General features: G+C 38.6%; 2 protein-coding genes across 4 annotated transcripts in view; one reads left to right on the top strand and one right to left on the bottom strand.

The window, feature by feature from the left end:
• The first annotated feature begins 11,057 nt into the window (after nucleotides 1-11,057).
• Nucleotides 11,058-14,993, top strand: iqcd (IQ motif containing D). Its single transcript, XM_041812235.1, has 4 exons — nucleotides 11,058-11,603; nucleotides 11,729-11,938; nucleotides 12,023-12,094; nucleotides 14,712-14,993. The coding sequence occupies exons 1-4, from the start codon at nucleotides 11,058-11,060 to the stop codon at nucleotides 14,991-14,993; spliced, it is 1,110 nt and encodes a 369-aa protein (XP_041668169.1).
• A 182-nt stretch (nucleotides 14,994-15,175) lies between these two features.
• The window catches only part of rab3gap2 (RAB3 GTPase activating protein subunit 2 (non-catalytic)), a 36,677-nt gene continuing 30,719 nt past the window's right edge, over nucleotides 15,176-21,133 (bottom strand). For all 3 annotated transcript variants that reach the window (XM_041812543.1, XM_041812544.1, XM_041812542.1), the window contains exons 30-34: nucleotides 19,804-20,019; nucleotides 19,217-19,306; nucleotides 18,890-19,114; nucleotides 18,286-18,450; nucleotides 15,176-15,852 (exon numbers count right to left, since the gene is read on the bottom strand). In XM_041812543.1, coding sequence (XP_041668477.1) covers nucleotides 15,700-15,852; nucleotides 18,286-18,450; nucleotides 18,890-19,114; nucleotides 19,217-19,306; nucleotides 19,804-20,019 — 849 coding nt within the window. In that variant the 3' untranslated portion in view covers nucleotides 15,176-15,699. The remainder of the gene's footprint in view (nucleotides 15,853-18,285; nucleotides 18,451-18,889; nucleotides 19,115-19,216; nucleotides 19,307-19,803; nucleotides 20,020-21,133) is intronic.

The raw sequence follows: 21,133 nt of genomic DNA on the forward strand, positions 1-21,133 counted from the left end.
TTAGATTCTAGCCAAAAAGAAATCATAATTCTGAGATTAATATTCTGACTCTAATCTTATCATTTAACTGGGAATTATGGCTTTATGATCAGACTTGAAAAAAGAGCTGGATCTCACAATTACTGTTGCCTTCACCACACAAATGTAACTTCAGTTTGTAAGTAAATGTTGTTTATGGCGTAGTTATAAAAATGTCCACTAAGTGTCACCAGGCGCCTGTAAAAACAGGGAGTGTACTAGTCAGACGGAAACAGAGAAAAACGGTTTGAGACAGTTCTTAAGTTTAAGTTTAAGCAAAATAATGACACTAAGTTTTGTGAAAGAGCAGAGAGCCAAGGCACATAAGTATTAGTAATCAAACAAGAAGAAAGAAACAAGAAAAAAGGAAAATAGTAAATAAATAGCAGATATTAAAGATAATAACAACATAATGACAGCTAATTACCTACCAATATTAAACCTTTCACATATGTTCTTTGTTTTTATAGCACTCTTATTTTCTAGCGGGGCGAGGGACTGTAAATATAATTCAAAGCACTTGTAAAAAACAGAAAAAATGGGTTTATCTCCAGCAAATTTAGCTCTGTGGATGTAGAACTTTGCATAGAGTAATAACAGATTAATTACAAAAACCTTATCCAGGTCTTCTATAGTATCTGAATGAAAGCCAAAAATAACATGTTCAAAATACAAATTAAAGTTCATATACAACTTATCAGAGATACATTCTGATAAGTCTTTCCATAGCCTTTTTGTGTAGTTACAGTGCCAAAATATGTGGTTTATTGTTTCGGGTTGTACCGAGCAAAAAGAACAGTTAACGTCAATATCGTTCTTAAGTTTCTGCATGAAATGCTTTACGGGGTAAATTTTATGTAATATTTTAAAAGATACTTTCTTTAACTTTGTTAGTGATCATATATTTGTGTGGTAACAGCCAACCCTTTGACCAAGGTATTGACGTCAAATTTAGCCCAGTAGGTGGTGATATAAGGTTTCGTTGAGATTTCATTCATAAAAAGTTCCCGAATGGCTCTATTGTTGTTTCTGTGTGATCTGAAACAGACTTTGCCACAGACAGTGTTAAGTGGGTTTACAGCAGAGACAGTACACAGCTGAAAGGAGCCTCTGTACAAGTTTACAACACCTGTAGGAATGGAATCAATTACCTGATAAAATTCTTTTACTGTAACCGGAAAATCAAACTTCTGTATAAACTCCTCATAGGACATTAAGAGGCCATCTGAGCTCAGCAACTGAGCGACTGTATGAATGTCTCTTTCAAACCAGTTTCTAAGGAAGAGGCTCTTTTTGTTGTGTAATATGTCTCAGTTGTTCCATAGATAATACTTCTGAGGGGAGAAATTGTGTTTGTAGATTATTTTCCAAGCAAGTAAGACCTGTTTATGGAACTCTGACAATTTTAGAGGTATTTTATTAACCTTGTAATTGCACACTAACAGATAAGGAAGTCCACCAATTTGGTTAAATACAAATTTAGGGATAAAATTCCATAAAGATGAATCATTTTTTTAAAAACTTCTTAACCAATTAATCTTTAATACGTTGTGTAATGATCCAAAGTCCAAAAAATCAAGCCCTCCGTTCTTTCTGGTATTGATTAGGACAGATTTTCTGATGTAATGTATTCTATTCTTCCACAAGAAGTTAAACAACATTTGATCAATTTTTTTGATTGTTTTACTGTCCAAAGCCAGAGAAGAGGCAGCATAAATGAGCCGTGAAATTCCCTCAGCCTTGGATAGGAGCACATGCCCCCTCAAAGACAGGTCTCTCTGCAACCACTGGTTAAACCTGCCCTCAGCTTTTTTTCATTCTGGGCTCTAGGTTCAGAGAGCATCTCTCCTGTTGGTCTTTTGTTGTGGTAATGCCTAAATAATTTACTCTACTTTTAATACAAATATCATCAATCACTGTTTTTTAATGCAAATAATTCACACTTACCTAAATTAAAGCATAAGCCTGATGCTTTAGAAAAAAATGTGATTGAACAAATAACTGGCTTTACTTGTAAAGCGTCCTTAAGAAAAAGTGCAGTATAATCTGCTAGTTAACTCAGGCAAATTTTCCTACCAGCAATAGAGATGCCCTCCAAATTACATGATTTTATATATACACAAAACATTTGAGCCAGCACTGAAAACAAATAAGCAGAGACAGGGCAGCCCTGCTGTATTCCTCTCTCCTGATAAAATCTCTGTGTAGCACCACCACTCAGTTTTACAGAGCTGTGACCATTTGTATAAAGAGTTTCCATTGCATTGCAAAAATATTCCCCAAACCCAAATTTTTCAAGGCAATGATAAATAAACGGATGCTCAACAGTATCAAAAGCCTTGTAAAAATCCAGGAGAAGAATAAAACTATCATCCTCAATCAAATCTGAGTAATCAATCAAATCCAAAACAAGTCTTAGGTTATTAAAAATGTGCCTTTTACTCATGAATCCTGATTGATTTTCATCGATTATTGAGTCCAGAACTCCTTTAAATCGCCTCGCAACTATTAGAGCAAATACCTTATAATCATTATGTAATAGAGTTACGGGTCTCCAATGATCAATAAGACGCATGTCTTTTTTGGGTTTGGGTATTAGATTAATTAACACCTGTGTCATAGTAGCAGGAAGTTCTGCTCTTGCAACGCTCTCAGAAAAAACCTTAAAAAGAAATAGTGCCAACAGATCAGAAAACTCTATAAAATTCAGAGCTGATGCTGTCATTCCCGGGGCATCCATTATTTTTAAGATTTAAAATGGTGTCTTGCACCTCCTGCTGGCTGATTGGGGAATCACATATCAGCTTCTGAGCGTGAGTAATGGCTCTGATAGAGTCTATATTTATTTAACTAAAGAACGACAAAATAGCATTATGAACAAATTTAGTTTTGTAAAGAGAGGAGAAGTAATTATAGAAGTAATTTTCCTTATCATTGATAACGGACCCACTGATATTTAACTCAGATAAAGAGTTGTGCTTGGCTTGAGATTTCTCCAGTTTAAAAAAGTATGAGGTCATCTGCTCTCCTTCCTCCAGCCACTTCTGCCTCGATCTAACGAAAGCCCCCTCTGCCTTACATTTATACAAGTCAACAAGTTTCTTTTGGAGTTCAATCAATCTGAGTCTATCATTAGCAGAAAGTGAATCTGGAGGAACGCTAGTTAGGGATGTTATCTCAGAGGTGATATTTTCTTTATAAATAGTTTATTTTTGAGTTTTCAAATAATACATACATAGAACAGTAAAGAACAGAGAACGCCCCCTCCCCCACCCCAGGCTCCAAAATAAATACATAAATAAATAGGTAAACAGATATAACAGGGATTTCTCATACTTATTCATATATCATATTCATATATCAATACATAATTCAAATCAAAAACACTGGAAGGTAGCACCTTCTACAAAATCTATAAAAGGGCTCCAGGTCAGAGCAAAGTTCTTGGGTTTCCTACCTATTTTATATCTGAGCCTTTCTAGAGGTAAAAAGGAAAGCACCTCCCGCACCCACTGCACAAACGATGGAGATTTGTTGGACTTCCAATTGAAAAGAATATTTCTACGAGCAATCAATGATGCGAACGCCACTGCATTCGCCTGCAAATTTGTGAGGTTACAATTTAGGGGCGGTATCCCAAAAATGGCTATATGAAAATCAGGTGTTATCTTCTGCTTACACATATGAGAAAATACCTTAAAAATATGTTCCCAATAGCTGTTAAGAGAAGAACAGCTCCAAAACATATGTCCAAGTGAGGCTGGTCTAAAGTTACATCTTGGACACCCAGGGTCAGCTGTGGAGAATATTCTTGCCATTTTTTCTGCTGAATAGTGCAAGCGGTGGAGCACCTTAAATTGAATCAGCCCATGCTGTACACACAGCGAAGAAGTATGTATACGGGTTAGACATTCCTCCCATGCCTCCTGAGAGAGCTCCACTCCCAAATCCCTTTCCCATGCAGTCTTCGTCTTATCCCAGGATATCTGCCTCAGTCCCTGTATCAACGCATAAAATGCTGATATATGTTTCTTCCCAAAGGGGTCTAGCTCTAGAATCACATCTAATTGACTCTTAGGTGGTGGGTTTGGGAATAATGGAAACAATTTCTTTGTAAGATTACGTATCTGAAGATACCTAAAAAAATGTGATCTGGGTATGTCATGATCTTCTGTACAAGTTTCAAATGAAGAAAATGTGTCGTTCGTGAAAAGATCACCGAAAAAAAACAGACCATTTTAATGCCAAAGTTGAAATGCATTATCCATCACGGAGGATGGGAAAAAAAGGGTTATTTGCTATTGGAAAAAATCCACTGGTCTGTTTCAACCCAAAGTGCCTCCAGAATTGCAGCCATATTTTCAGTGAAGCTTTGACCACTGGGTTTGTCACATTTATATTTTGAGTACATGGTAAAGGTGAGGTAAGAATTGGTATCGGCTTGGACAAAAGTTCCATTTGCACCCAGTCTAAACCCTCTTTGTTTTCGTAGGTGAATTTCCAATACAAAAATTTAACAATATTTGCGGCCCAATAGTAAAATATAAAGTTAGGCAAGCCCAACCCCCCTGTCTCCTTGGGAACCTCCAGATACATTTTCTTCATTTCTGGGGCTTGAATTATTCCAAATAAATGAAGAGATTAGTTCATCTAATTGTTTAAAAGTTGACTTGGGTATAAATATGGGGACCATTTGAAATAAATAGAGGAACCTGGGCAGAACTGTCATCTTAACTATATTAATGCGGCCCACCAGCGAGGTTGGTAGTGCCGACCATTTTCTAAAATCTTGAATCGTTTGCTCCAGAAGGGTCTTAAAGTTATGATCATACAGCTTATCCATAGATTGCGTGACCTTAATCCCCAAGTATGTAAAAAACCTTTTTTCAAGCCTGAACGGAAAGTTAGAGTAGTCACCCTCTATGTCAGTAATTAGGAAGAGCACACTTTTTGAGTAGTTGATCCTATATCCGGATATGCGACCAAAATCATCCAAGGTTGTTAATAGTTTTGGTATAGATTCCTTTAGGCGGGATATATATAGCAACAGGTCATCAGCATATAGCGACACCTTGTGGAGCCTACCCCCCCGGAGATGCCGCTAATATTATTATCTGCACGTAGAGCAATTGCAAGTGGTTCTATTGCCAAATCGAATAAATAGGGAGATAGGCTACAGCCTGGAAATAGTCAGAGGTCTTATTATTAGTCCTTACTGTAGCTGTTGGTGAATGATATAATATTCTGATCCATGACAGAAAAGACGGGCCAAATCCAAACCTCTCCAGCACAGCAAACAAATACTGCCACTTGACGCGATCGAATGCCTTCTCAGCATCCAACGCCAGCACCACCTCCGACTGTTCAGCAGAAGGCGGTGCATACAGGACGCTGAGAAGGCGCTGCATGTTATAAAAAGACTGTCTCCCCGGTATAAAACCAGTTTGATCTGGATCCACCACTTCGGAAATTACAGTTTCAACACGTGTAGCTAGAATTTTTGTGAGGATTTTATAATCACAATTCAACAAGCTCACTGGACGGTAAGAGCCACATGACAGGGGGTCCTTATCCTTTTTTAGTAACACCGATGTTTGTATCACTAAGCGATTAACCATTCAGGTACTCTACAAGCCCCAACCGGGGCAAACACTAAACTATTATGAGTGATCAACCATGATCAGTAATAAAGGTAGGAAACAATGTATTGCACTTATATAGAAGAAGGTATATATATATATATATATTTAAAAAACTAAAAAAATTGAATACATACGTATATACACAAATATATATATATATATACAATAATAATAATAATAATAAAATAAACATTCGTCCATTTGCGTGTATATACTCTGTACATATGTATACCCATATGATAATGTTAGAACATCAGAGTCCTAGGTGTTTAACAACAGCAACACAACATCTTTACAATCCTTATCATACTAAAGTGGGTCTAATAGCCATTAGCCCTTAGCCGATAATGCTAAAGCTAGTTAGCAACTATGCTAGCCACCGGCTGAGCTGTTTACTTTTTTCTTACTGTACAACGTCTTAGGCATTGAGGTTCTCTCGAATAAAATTCACTGCTACAGTCGGGTCCTCGAAGAGGTGATATTTTCTACTTCTTTTCTTCTAGATTTAGCTAAGTCGCTACCATATTTTCTCATGTATTTACCTATTTCATATTTCAACAATTCCCAGTTTTTGCCATACATTTTGTCCTTCTGAGCTTGATCCCAATGCTGCTTAATCAGTCTCTGTAGTTAAGTTTTCACAGAATTATGTTTTAACAAAAAACAGTTCATTTTCCAATAAGAGAAGTGTTTTACATTCAGATTGTCTCGTGACAGATTAACATTAAGCAATACTGCCTTATGATCTGTCAACGGAGTAGTTAAAAGATCAACTGTGATAGAATCCTTATTTAGAGAGTTAGAAACAAGCCAATAATCGAGCCTTGATTGTCTAGAGCCATCCTTGTTACTCTAAGTGTAAACTCTGTCCTTGGGGAATTTCTCCCTCCTTACTTCATAAAAATCATATTTATTCATCAGCATTTTTAATGAAGAATTTGCAAGCGAGGGCTTACCGGGTGGCCATCTGTCAAGAGCCTCATTCAAAACAATATTAAAGTCCCCTCCAATTATCAGGTGTGCATTAAGATATTCTGTGCTAAAATAGTAAGTTTAGCATCCAAAGAGCCCAAAAGCTCATCATTTTCTGACCTGCAATTATAGCCATATATATTAACCAAAATGAAAACTATGTCCATCATTCTGCAAGCCAGACAAACGTAGTGGCCCTGGTTGTCACACAAAGATTGCAAGATTTCCCCTCCAAAATGACACTTTAAGTTAGATACCCCCGCAGAGTGTTCAGTCCCATGTGAGAACCAGGTATCACTGCCCCACTGTGCTTTCCAAAAGCTTGTGTCTTTAATGTTGGAGAGTGACTCTTGTAGAAAAGCAAAATCAACTTTTAGCTGTTTAATAAATAAAAATAAAGCTTTACGCCTCAATCCATTTCTTAAACCCCTGGCATTCAGTGAAACAACAGAAAAGAATATGGATAAATTGAAAAGAAAAGGAAAGAAAAAAATATTTAACCTTCTACCTAAATAGTGTCGTTAAATTAGGCTAATAAGCAGCAGGTCGACTACGCCTGCAGCACCATTGCTTTACACTGTTTTCAGATTATTTCAAAAGGAAATAGACGACTCAGACGAAGACAAGAGTCAGCTCAAAACACAAGTCAAGATTGAGCGCACATATCATAATTGGCCCATTATTAGTTCTTCGTTTAAAAAAATAGATTATGTAAGTTAAGTTCAACAAAAGCAGTCAGAGTGGGCCTGTGTTTCTTGTCAGCACAGTTATAATCCCTCAGGGAGTGTAATCTCACCCTCTCCCTCTATGAAGGCTAGAGACTCGGCAAAGAAGGCTTTTTCCCAGCAGCGCGTGCCCTCTCCACCGCGGGCCACAGCCTCTCCCTCCGCTCTCGGTCCCCCTTCTTCGACAAGTCCTCTTTGACTGAGTTAAGTCAAGGGATGCATGCTATGGGCTCTATGCATGAACTACTTCCGCATTTGGCATTAGACCGCTCCCACACTTCCAGTCGGGAGAAGGGAAAGGCGTATGATGGCAAATTCGTTGCGGTTTACTCACTGTTTGCATGAGTTACCTGAGCTGACTGTCAATGACGAGTTAAATTTAACTGAAGATGTACACTGTAGCACGCAGCAACGATGTCCAGAAGTGCTTTTAACCGGTTTTTGAAACATCATTTTAGCATGTTTGGATGCCAAGGGATGATGATAGAGTAAACACAAACAACAATCGAAACAAAAAACCCAACGAAACGGATAATTTAAGGCAGTATAGGAGGGTTTAGATTCCGTTTCGGCTTAGCACTTATCGTTGGACGGAAGTTGTGAAACGGTCTTTTTTCCACCGGAAATACACCACCCCCTGCCGTGCATAGAGCCCATTTAATCATGGGGTGCGTTCGAAAAGTCCATAAAATTACCTCCTAAGTCCTTTCCTATTCACTTTGCCTTAACCCCGACGAGAATGGGTGCGACAAACGCACCCATGGATATAATGTTGGGTGGGTTCGAAAAGTCCATCTTGCTTAGGAAGGTGCCTAACTGAGTGAAACGACCCGAAAGTATTTAAGTGTCGACCATGATAAGGACTGTTCGAATTCTCCAAATGGTAAGGAAAGGAGCTTCATTATTTCCTTTATTATCTCCTTTAGCCTAGAAAACACTGAACCATCCTTTACCAAAGGAGAGATGAAAAGACGACCCACAATGCTTTGCGTAAACTTCATTTAAAGTTACGCACCTGTTGACCGCTCATCAAAACAAGTGAATAACTTGAATAACTAGAATAACTTTGCTAACCCCGATTTAAACCATAAAATTCAGTCAAACGTATAATACACGTGATAAACGGAAGGCAGTATGGATGAACAGAGGAATATTACAGACATGAATACTTTGTCATTTAACTTATGATCACGATTTCATTTCTTCTCATTTCCATTTTATTTAAATAGTAAAGCGATCATTCAGTATTTTAAACTGTATTTGTCTTGCTATTTTGAAATATTAAAGTAAACGTTTTAAGTTTGTTAATCACAACCAATTAAAGCGATAAAGTCGGCATGTTGCTATATTGTGATCATTATATTTATCATCATAATTACGCAGGGAAGACACAGTTTATAGAGCTTTTCACAGAGCGAGCTGAAAGGAAGATGAAACTAGAGTAGACTCTGTAATAAATTTAACAGAGACGAGAGAATTAAAGAAAAAAAATGGGTAGGGAATAAAGCAAAAGTATTAAATATCGTTATGAAACAAAAGGACTTGAACATTATTCATCTCGTTGTATTGACTTAGTAGAAAGTTCAGATTAAGAGAAATGTTTCTGCTGTTCTAGATGTTCACAGCTCCTCTTCCTGAAGAGACTCTGTGATATAAAAATCTTAATGAGCTCATATCTCTGACGTTTTAGCGTTCACAGCAAGTAACAACACAGAGAACGCACCGAGTGGAAGCTGCGAATTTTGTAGTCCATCAACGTTAAATTGTAGTTTTTACACAAAAAACACACGTCACGTCCGTAACATCCGCCTAGGGAAAGTGCAGTCGGATTCCTTACTCACCACAGTTCTGCTTTCCTATCCTTTTACTCCCACTTTTCCTTAACCCTTTGACGTTTCTCGTCGGGGTTAAGGAAAAGTGAATAGGAAAGGACTTAGGAGGTAATTTTTTTGAATTTTTGAACGCACCCGTTGATTCTACAGCTGCGACTGCACCTCTTCAATATGGCGCCCATGTTACGCGTCTCTCCAGCGAACGGTAGGACGGCATCAGTAAATCCAAAACAACATTATCAAATCGTTTAATTAATGCCATGCCACACATTTCTTTCATCGTAATGATAAACTTTGATATGTGCTTGAACATTTATTCAACTATTTTAAAAAAAAAAAGATTCTGTTTCCGGAAGGCAACTCGGTACGTCACCTGCAGTTGCGGTATCCTAGCAACGAAGCACATCAGGAACATTTACTTGTTGCCTTCAACATTTGAGAGAGCAGGTATGTGAGTTTTTTGGCTTTTTAAAAAAAAAATGTCGATGAACTCTCTTTAAATCAGGATCTGTTTTCACAAAGACTGTTTACAAGTAAGCTAATTGAAATCTTAAGGTCTTACAAACACGCTGTTGCTTGTTTATCACATCTTTAGTTAATATTGTCAGGGATAGCTAACTGCTGTGTCTTATCGATAAACAATAGTAGCTCATGAGTCAAAGGCTTGAAGACAGAACATGCTAGAAGTAGGTCCTTATATGGGAAAGACCACGGTGGATTCTTTTCTGGTGGAAATGTTAGTATCTTTACCCTTTTCATAACTTTAATGTTAAAAGTTTTTAACTAATAAAACGGATTTAATTTCAAACTTTCGTATATGGACTTCAAACTGTATTAGATATAGTTGACAAGATATTATAACCTCTATACAGTACTTAGAGATGTTTAATGCCAGAAACGTTTCTCCTTATACCATTTCATTAAAAATGTTAGTTAATTAAGAATTTGATGGCAGCAGCACATCTCAAAACTGTAGGGATGGGACAGCAAAAGGCTGGAAAAGTAAGCAGTACCAATAGATGAGCATTTTGCAGCTGATGAGGTTATTAGGCAGCAGGTCAGACACATGACAGAATGACAAGAATATTTCAGAGGCAGAGTCAGAAGTAAAGATGAGCAGAGGTTCACCAATTTGTGAAAATGGTGTCAAAAATTGTGGAAAATTTCAGAAAAAGGTTGGGGATGTAACATGGTGTAAACATGGCCCTGTCCCTACTTTTTTGAGATGGGTTGCCATGAAATTCAAAATGAGCTATTTTCATAAAATGGTTAAAATGTCTCAGTTTCAACATCTGATATGAATAAAATATGGGTTTATGAAATTTGCAAATTATTGCATTCTGTTTTTATTTACATTTTACACAGTGACCCAACTTTTTTGGTTTTGGTGTTATTTTAAATACCAACATACGTCACATCTAAGCTCTAAGTGGTCTGAGGGTTTAGTTACATTTTGGGTAATTAACTGCTTTCTGCAAAAATAATGCCTTTTATTAACATCAGCAAAGTTACACAGACAGTCATATCTTTGACTGTTCGAAATTAAGGATCATATTTTTCCAATAAAATAAGTAAATAGATCAAAAGTCAACATAAACTGAAATTTAACCACAGGAGCTTTATGAGTATAATGGAGTTGAATTCTGGAAAATATGACCAGAAGAAAAAAATCTAGACTCAGGTTATTTTGTTCAGGTAGAAACATTATGTGAAACTGTTGGCAGTTGAGGTGTATCTCAATGTGTATGCAACCATTCTCATTTTCAAATGCATTAAAAAATCTGTAATGAATATTCAGATTTGCATGCGAGGCACGATTGAAGCATGGTTTGGTTGTATTTTATTCTTTTCCTTGGCAGAATGAAAGAATGAATACAGTCCAGCCGCAGACAACAACTCAATCCGAAGGGGCTTCTGAGAACAGTGATGAACTGTCAGGGAAGAACCCACTGTCTCCTAAGGCTGAAAGCATCTTAAGGATTTTGGAAAACTGCATTTGTCAAGTTGAGCTTACGGCAGCCTTTCCTGCCCTTCTCAAGCTGAACAATGAGGGCGGTGTTGCAGATAATAAGTTAAGCAGGGCACTTACAGAACATCAAGTTTTAACAGAAAAAGTGGAGGCATTAGAAACTCTGGGGCAGGAGTCGGATGGAAAACAAGATGGAAATGATAATAAAGAAAAAGCGGAGCTGGTAAGGGACTTCAAGAACTCTGTCAGGAACGTGCTCAGGATTGCCAAAGAAAATCCAGATGTCATCAATGATCTGAAGGCAAAGCAAAATATAGAAGCAGGGGAGAGTGAGTCCATGCTGATCAGTGAGCTAAAGAAGTTTCACACTCATATGGTGGAAAAGATGAAAACCAGGGAGCATGAGGAGCAAGAGCAGACCCACTACAATCCAGCTGATGTAATGGTGAGGCAGACACCATGTTGGAGATAGTTCTACCACATGAGGGAGAAAATTCAAAATGCTTTCGAGGCTAATGTATCTGTTGTTTTGATCCTTTTCTGGTCTTATGGTATCTTCTCTGATCACAGATTTCTCAGAAAAAGACTGAGGTAGAAGATTTACATCAGTCTATAGAGGAAATGGACAGAGAATATGAGGCCTTGTCAATTTTTAAGCCACTACCGCCAACTGTAAAGACAGAGAAGATGATCCGTTTAGAACAGGAAATGGATCAAGTGAATGCACAGCTGAGAAGCTTAAAGATGGAACACAGACGGGTAGAGAGAGCGATCCAAGAGGTAATTTAATTAATATGTCATATTAAAAACTTCATGTTAGTTTGAGTGGCATATTTATTCAATATTGTTTTTCTTCTCTGGCAGAAAAATGAGAGATTGGAAGCAGAAATTGAACTGCTGATTCAAGCTTTTGATGCTGATATGGAAGAACTCCAGGTACAAACTCAGACAAACTCGCCACTAGGGACGCATGATACTGGATTGTTGCCATTATTTCCAAACTCCTTTTAGCCCTGTGGTTCTCAGCTGGTCCTGCCTCAGGCCCCACTACCAATTCTTTTATGAGCAATCAAGACCAAAATTTCTTACATTCTTTTCAACCAAATTAATTCAATGAAACATAGTGCTGTTTGGAACTCAGGACAAAACAAAAACTGAAAATACCCCAAATTTTGAAAGTCCCAACTGCTCTGACAGACCACTCTGTGACACTGTCAAAGCTGACCAGTTTTCACTGCTACAGCAAGAGGAGACCAGTGCTGCATGATTAATGTAGTTAGAATCGTGATGCCAGGCTGTAATTACACATTTGCATAAAAGGCTGTGGTCATTTTTGCATCAATTAGCAGCTGAAAGTTTCACAAAAATGCCTGCAGATGGGCCTTTAAGTTTACAATAGTGCCACTATTTCACTGTGTAGGATTACCTTTACTTTTATTTCAAACAAAGGATATTTTTTATTTTTTGCAAAATGTTTTTAAATTTATCTAGTCTGAAAGCAGTACTGTAAAAACTTCTCATTTTTTAAAAAATTTTTATGCTGCTTTGTATGTTTTGAGTTGAGAAATACACACTTCAAAACTATCATTATTCTCTGCATTTTCCTTGATAAACATGCAAGCAGGCTCATAATACCATTTATATATTATACACTGCATTCCAAATTATCATGCAAATTGGATTTTAGCATCATAAACATTCAATATTTGTTTTTTCAGTTAAACTCATGGATGGTATTGTGTCTCAGGGCTCTTTGGATCTCTGAAATGATCTCAGACACCTGTGATCATTAGTTTGCCAGGTGAGCCCAATTGAAGGAAAACTACTTAAGAAGGACGTTCCACATTATTAAGCAGGCCACAGGTTTCAGCAATATGAGAAAGATAAAGGATCTCTGCTGCTGAAATGCCTCAAATAGTGCAATGCCTTGGGTATGATAACATTATATATTTTAGGAAAATGTAAGCGTGATCATCGTACTGTGAAGAAATTTGTGGCTGATTCAGAGCACAGATGGGTTTGTGCAGATAAAGGCATAATGAGGAAGGTTTCTGACAGATTCATGGGATTAAGAGACCAGCTGCTAAAGCACTGTTACAAAGCAGCAAACAGGTATTTGAAGCTGCTGGTGCCTCTTGAGTCCCACCAACCTTGAGGTGTAGGATCCTCCAGAGGCTTGCAGTCGTGCATAAACCTACAATTCAGCCACCCCTAACCAATGCTCACAAGCAGAAACGGTTACTGTTGAGCCCAGAAATATATGAGGACTCATTTTCAAACAGTCTTGTTTACTTATGAGTTCTGTGCAACCCTGGATGGTCCAGATGGATGAAGTAGTGGATGGTTGGTACCATCCACTACTGCATGGTACAAAAAGAGGAACCATGCTTTCCATAAAAAAATGATCTTCATATATGACAATGCACCATCTCATTCTGCAAAGAATCCCTCTGTGTCATTGGCTGCTATGGGCATAAAAGGAGAGAAACTCATGGTGTGGCCCCCATCCTCCCCTGACCTCAACCCTATTGAGAACCTCTGGAGCATCCTCAAGCTAAAGATCTATGAGGGTGGGAGGCAGTTAACATCAAAACAGCAGCTCTGGGAGGATATTCTGACATGTTGCAAAGAAATTCAAGCAGAAACTCTCCAAAAACTCACAAATTCAATGGATACCAGAATTGTGAAGGTGATATCAAAGAAGGGCTCCTATGTTAACTTGGCCTTTTAAGATGTTTTTGATTGAAATAGCTTTGATTTCAGTAAATATGACCTCCTAATGCTGCAAATTCAACAAATGACCATTTTCAGTTCTTTACAACCTATTAAAAAAAAATTTGAAACTCTGTGGTGCGTAATCACTTGGAACAGTGCAATTTGAGTTTTTTGTTTAAAAAAAAAAAGTTATCATTGGGTAGCTTGTTTAATAAAATCTGAATTATGCTCTAACCGTTGATGACTTAATATTATACTGTCAATTCCATTGAATATTAAGGAAAATCAGAGAAAAATATCACTTGCATAATAATTTGGAACGTGGTGTAAGTAAACATAAAATGTGAAAATAAATAAAACTGAACAAAGAATAGAAATTAAGTTTTAAATGCTCTTGTTAGGTATTTCAAGTAGTATATACATGTCTGTGTATTAATGGTATCGTTGCAAGATGTGCAAAGGGTGCAAGGATGCTGCATAGATATGATCAAAAGCATAAAGCATGCAATGATGTGGCAGATTAACACAAAGGAGATAAGAAAGTTCTAGATAATTTACATTTACTAGTGCAAATATACATGAGGTGGGAATTTTTTAATGGATTCACTGTTGGATTTTTCATGTATTACTATCAGTTTAATTAGTATTATTGGTTACTTACTATTCCAAAATTTCCCTGACCGCCTCCTTAGACCATTTACTAAAAATCAGTATTTTTTGCCAAACTATTTTCGATGTTTATACACATTATCCTGCTCTGTTATTATTTCTGATTTAATGTTTTCCTTACTAATCTCAATCCTTTTCTCAGCACTGTATCTGTTGTCCTGCATTGTAGGCCAAGCTGGATTCATTTGAAAAAGATTATGAGAAGGATCAAGAGGAGATGAGGATGCTGGAAGGGCCCTTTTCTGTTCTAGAGGTGGAGTATAACCAGGTCATAGAGAGAAAACAGCTTGAAGAAGAGAAGAGGAAACAGGAGATGAGGGATCTAGAGCTGAAGACCAAAGCGGCTATTTATGCCCAGGCGTGGTGGAGAGGCTACAAGACTCGCCAGGCGCTGAGGAGCAAGAGCAAGAGTAAGAAGACCAAAAAGGGCAAAGGCAAAAAGACCAAATAATACTCTTTTTATCCTACATGTAGTTACTTTAGCAATACAGTGACATCAGGAACAATCATAGAACAAAGATTTTTTGGGTTGCTTGATCATTCCCAGCTCTTTCTCTCCAGTTTCTGACTCTATCCACTATCCTATCTGAAAAAAGGACTAAAAATAAAAGAAAGTCACCATAACCAGCTGGATGCTTCTGAGAAACCTCTTTATTCTGCATTAATTGGCTCAGCGGGAGCAGCCGGACTACAGAACAGGAGGTGTACAGGCACAGCTTATAAACAACTGTCTGCATATATAAATAAAAAATAAGGTCCATTTTTCTTTATGTTACATCTTTAGTCCATTAGAGGGGAAGCAGGAGGAGAAACAGAACGCTGATATGGCACAAAGTAAGGACAGCCGAACACTGACGTCTGAATGTTTGAAGTTATCAGACAGAGGACGAGGGTGCAACCAAAGTAAAACAGTGACTCACTGCTTAATAACCATCTCACGTACACGTGCTGTATATCTCTCACAAAACTCTAAAGCATTAAACAATATTCATGTCACATGCACAAAAATACAATGGTTTTAAAAAAAGTTAAAAGCCTATCATATCGGGTCTATACATCAATGCCTTCTGTGATTACACCGTGGGGATGAAGTTACCAGATTTAACAAAATCTCCATGAAATAGACAAAATTAAGGTGAGGAAGTCATTGATCAGGGTCAGTCTTCAGTTGTGAGGGCCTCCACAGCTTCGAGAAGGTGCAGGGCCAGGCTGTATTGAGCATGATTCTCCGGCAGGATTTCGATTAGACGGCCCACCAGCCGACTGGTCTGAGGCAGAGGGACCAGAGGGCACCGCAGCTCGCTGGGGTCCTGCAGCACAGAAAACAACACGTTTTATCATGTTCAGTAAAGATCTAACGCCTGTCAGCTGGCTCTATAAAAGCATTTTTATTAAAAACTGGAAAATGCAGAATAGAAGTCATTGTCACACTGGTCTATTATTAAAGCACATTCAGACCAAAACTTAGCAACACAAGAAAACTGCAGGAAACAGCTGCAGCTGTATGCACGGAGCTCATAAGACTTTCTAAAGCAAAACTCACATAAAGCCAAGCATGAAACAGAAAAAACAAATTGGACAAATACATTTTAATAACCTACAGATTTCACCAAACTAAGGGAGTTAGCTTGTTGCAAAAATGGCATTTAATAGAATTTTTTTTTGTTTTTTATAAATACTGTTACACTTTAAAAGTTTTAAACAATCTGACTGTAGCATGCTAACGCTTCCTGTCACACTCTCTGCATCAATCACCAGTTTTAGGGCTTTTTAGATGGTCTGTCTTGTTTTGCCGTTTCACTATTGATACACTGTGTTTATTAAATAGTCAGGAATGCATATAGTGACGTTGGGTCTTTGCAATAAGGCGCTAAAATGCTGATATGTTAGGGTGAGATTGCGTTTTTCTCTAAACAACAAGCCATGGCACTAGATATGTAAGGTTAATCCTCACAAGGTGTCCAATTATAAGGGATTAATGGACGATGTGGAGGCCTGAACCATCCGACACGCAACTTAGGGGGGTTGCCTTTGTGAAGTACATTAATCCCTGATAACTGGACACCTCGAAGGGCATTAACCTGCTTATACCATGGTCTCTTGCCAAAGAAAAGAATCAACAAAACCACTAATTTATCATTTCATACTTTCGTGATCAAAACAGACATTTTTTCTACAACAATTCCTTTTCCCTATCAATGCCTGAGGGCTTGACTAATAACTGGAATAGTCTTTCCAATTACATAACGATCCCTACATTTGATCTTCTTTTTTATATACACTATATTGCCAAAAGTATTCTCTCAACCATCTAAATAATTGAAATCAGGTGTTCCAATCACTTCAATGGCCACAGGTGTATAAAATCAAGCACCTAGGCATGCAGACTGTTTCTACAAACATTTGTGAAAGAATGGGTCGCTCTCAGGGGCTCAGTGAATTCCAGTGTGGTACTGTGATAGGATGCTACCTGTGCGACAAGTCCAGTCGTGAAATTTCCTCATTCCTAAATATTCCACAGTCAACTGTCAGTGGTATTACAACAAAGTGGAAGCGATTGGGAACAACAGCAACTCAGCCACCAAGTGGTAGGCCAAGTAAAATGACAGAGCGGGGTCAGCGGATGCTGAGGCACATAGTGAGCAGAGGTCAGCAACTTTCTGCAGAGTCAATTGCTACAGACCATCAAACTTCATGTGCCTTCGGATTAGCTCAAGAACAGTGTGTAGAGAGCTTCGTGGAATGGGTTTCCATGGCTGAGCAGCTGCATCCAAGCCATACATCACCAAGTGCAATGCAAAGCATCGGATGCAGTGGTGTCAAGCACGCCACCACTGGACTCTAAAGCGGCGGAGACGCATTCTCTGGAGTGATGAATAATGCTTCTCCATCTGGCAATCTGATTGACGAGTCTGGGTTTTGCGGCTGCCAGGAGAACTTGTCTGACTGCATTGTGTAAAGTGTAAAGTTTGGTGGAGGGGGGGATTATGGAGTGGAGTTGTTGTCCAAGAGATTTTGGACAATTCCATGCTCCCAACTTTGTGGGAACAGTTTGGGGATGGCCCCTCTCTGTTCCAACATGACTGTGCACCAGTGCACAAAGCAAGGTCCATAAAGACATGGATGAGAGAGTTTGGTGTGGATGAACTTGACTGGCCTGCACAGAGTCCTGACAGAACACCTTTGGGATGAACTAGAGCAGAGACTCAGAGCCATGTCTTCTCATCCAACATCAGTGTGTGACCTCACAAATGTGCTTCTGGAAGAATGGTCAAAAGTTCCCATAAACACACTCCTAACCCTTGTGGAAAGCCTTCCCAGTAGAGCTGAAGCTGTTATAGCTGCAATGGGTGGACCGAGGTCATATTAAACCCTATGGATTAAGAATGGGATGTCACTTAAGTTCATATGTGAGTCAAGGCAGTTGAGCGAATACTTTTGGAAATAAAGTGTATCTTTCTAACACTGAGCACTGCTTACACTGTGGGGACTGGGTTGACACACAGACAGTCTACGTTCAAGCAGCAATGCAGTAAATGCCCTTAATTTTATCATGAACAAGAATATACACATAAAAAGAATGATTTAAATTGAATAGATTTGAGTAGAAAAAAGTATGGATGAAGACATGTCTTAGTCAGTGTGCCTTCTTAAATGTAAAACCCCTCTCAGCAGTAAAAGTAAGGCTTTTTAAGACTTTTCAAGGACCAAAGGAACCCTGTAAAGTGGATTTGTAGACTCACCATAGCTTTGAGCCATGTGCAGAGGGTGGGGGGCAGGCGGGCCAGTAGCTCCATGGCTGGCTGAGTCTGACTCTGACTGTGAAGGAGCGAGTAGCTCAGTCTCTGTCCGGTCAGAACCAGCAGCTGGGAACCCAACACGTCTTTATCTTCCACCTCCAACATCACCTGGGGGTTAACCAAACACTGTGGTCAGCTGACAGTTTTACCAAAAGTGTTATAATCACATAATAGGGGTTCTTATGCATCAGCACTTTAGATGTTTAGAAGATGATTGAACAGATAACTTCTCTCTGGCAAAATCCAATGAAGAAACTGGAGTAACTTTTACACTTAAGTAACTTTTTGCGGATGCAAAGGACTAACATTTGAACACACTCTGCATCTGCATCAGTCAAAGAGCAGAGGTGCTATTTGAAAATGTTTAATACACTTCTCCAAGTCGAGTCATCACTGATAGGTTACTAGGGTGGGAGGTAACCAAACCAAGCAGTTGACCAATACTGCATTAGTCACCCTAATAGAAATGGCCTTAGCGCTACAGTTTCTTTTTTTGATTTGCTAGTGAGACGTTATCCACTCAATCATCATGGTTAGCTTCTCATACCTCTTCAGCACGGAGGTCCAAGCCCTGGTTGTAGAGCTCACAGACGAGGTGGCGCTTCAGGATGTCGGGATTGACCTGCAGCAAGGAGGCCAACTCCTGACACAGCGAGGGCCACCAGTCAGCCTTGGGGCCAGTAGAAGGTAGAGGAGGAGATCTGGAGCCAGAGGCAGCACTGGAGGGATCGTCTATGGCCTGGACCCAGCCGGTTAGCACCCGCAGGAGGAACTGAGATGGCCAAGAGGAGAGTCAGTAGAGGATCCAGACAAAAATCTAAATGTTCTAAAACTTTTATTTAAATTTTTCACTCTGACTATAAATAAATTTCACCTCTTGCCGTAGTGAGATCAGGCTCGGGTCCATGTCTCCGCTGGGCATCAGCTGGATGGTTGTCAGATCTCTGAAGAAAGCATTCTTTCCCTGAAACAAACATATAAACACTTTTGCATGCATAAAATTCTCAATATGGAGACAGCGAAGGATCCTGAGGCTAGATCAGGTGAGAACCATTGGTTTAAAATTTCTGAGCTCATGCCACATACATTGACATCATTTCTACAGCTTTATCTTTGATTATTCACCTTATGTAGGTAGCCCTGCCCACTGACCCACTTCTGATCTGATGCATGTGTCCTATAACTTCCACTCTAGCTTCTTTTCCTCCAGTAACCGGGACATCATCTCACAGACCAAATAATTAATGAACACTTAAAGACGACTGAATATTATCTATGGCTGTTTTCCTAAAATTTTGCACAAAGCCATCTCTAATAACTTCTAGGTGACTCAGTCTGTTGCCACTGGAATTTAGAGGACAATCCGAAGTATAAGCCCTGTGTTTTCATGGAACATAATGTAAATAAACATCCCACTCAACATGAGCCTCAGACTATGCGTGCTGGCGTATGTCTCCTCACCTTACTGTCAAACAGGCTGAGTGGTTTGACCTTCAGACTGAACATCATAGCAGCATGGAGCAGCGAGGCTAACAGGCAGTGGTGTTGTACCAGAGGGTAGTGGACGCCTCTCTGCTCTAGGGCCAGTTCAGCTATAGAGGCGGGACCCTCGGCCCCACTCCACACCTCCTCCACAGACATTTCCGGAGCAGGAACCTCCTCCACTGCTGAGTCCGCCTGATACAAATGACAGACAGAAGTCCATGAGGGATTGCATAAGGTTATACATATTCTCTGTGCAAGTATTTTGACATATTTCCAGTTAAAGAAAAGTTGCACCCGATGTAATTTGAAAACAGCAGTAGAACACACTGCGATTTAAAGATGCAATATGTACAATTTTTGCACTGAAATCTGTATAATTCTAAAAAGAGACCATTAATTGAGATCTTACAGTATCTCAAATATGTCCTAAAGTTTTCAAAGACATAGAAAGTATAAATAAATATAAGTAACAGGACATGTCTCGGCTTGTTGGCTTGTAAGAGCTGATAATGTAGCAAAAAATGTTAAGAAATCCTCATGTCATAACTGGTCAATAATGTAACAAAATGATGAGGGCAGAACAACTTTATTGGGCATATTGTAATAACTTACCACATTTTGCTTCTGTTATTACATTATGAAGCAAGCAAATGTTTTTCTCCAAGTGTAATAATTTCATTACATCATAGAGTGGGTCTATTTATGGATTAGCGTGGTAATTGCTAATAATAAAGTAATCTGCACTGAAAACACACTCTTTCAATAGTTTTAACTTTAATTTAAGGCACAAAATGTTCAATCAATCACTCATTTTTTCAGAGGTGTCTAGGTCATATCTTCCTACAGTCTATAATAGATGTTCTTTGGCTAAAATGTTGAATCTTCACGATGAAGACACTCAGACACATAGTGTCAAATCATTTTAAAAAGAGGTATTTTGTTCAAAAGTGCTGATCTGAGTCCTTATTGATACCACTGTCAATACTTTCTATAGTTTGGTGGAAAGACAAAATAAGGTCAAATCTTTAAACTACAAGTGGTCCTAGCTTAGCAGCGCTTGAATTAAAAAGCTATGATTCAGTCTGTCACATCTATTGTATATCCCTCAAATATAAATACATAATCACACTGTATTTATTGACGTTTCTCATCAAAAGTTATATATTCCCATTTTATGTGACATTTGAACACATCATATCATGGAATACAGTCGTCCAATTTACTGAGGTTACCTGAACGAATCATATGTCAGTCTTCAGCTAGTAAAGTTTGCTAATTAACTTCAGTTTTGCCTATTCCACTGTGG

Source organism: Cheilinus undulatus, linkage group 18 (assembly GCF_018320785.1).
Source record: "Cheilinus undulatus linkage group 18, ASM1832078v1, whole genome shotgun sequence".
NCBI classification, from domain to species: Eukaryota; Metazoa; Chordata; class Actinopteri; order Labriformes; family Labridae; genus Cheilinus; species Cheilinus undulatus.

Bases quoted from the DNA above. Each gene is read 5' to 3' on its own strand.
- iqcd (XM_041812235.1), top strand. From the start codon at position 11,058: ATGAATACAGTCCAGCCGCAGACAACAACTCAATCCGAAGGGGCTTCT. The intron at 11,604-11,728 runs GTGAGGCAGACA...CTCTGATCACAG, and splicing joins ACAATCCAGCTGATGTAATG to ATTTCTCAGAAAAAGACTGA. The intron at 11,939-12,022 runs GTAATTTAATTA...CTTCTCTGGCAG, and splicing joins TAGAGAGAGCGATCCAAGAG to AAAAATGAGAGATTGGAAGC.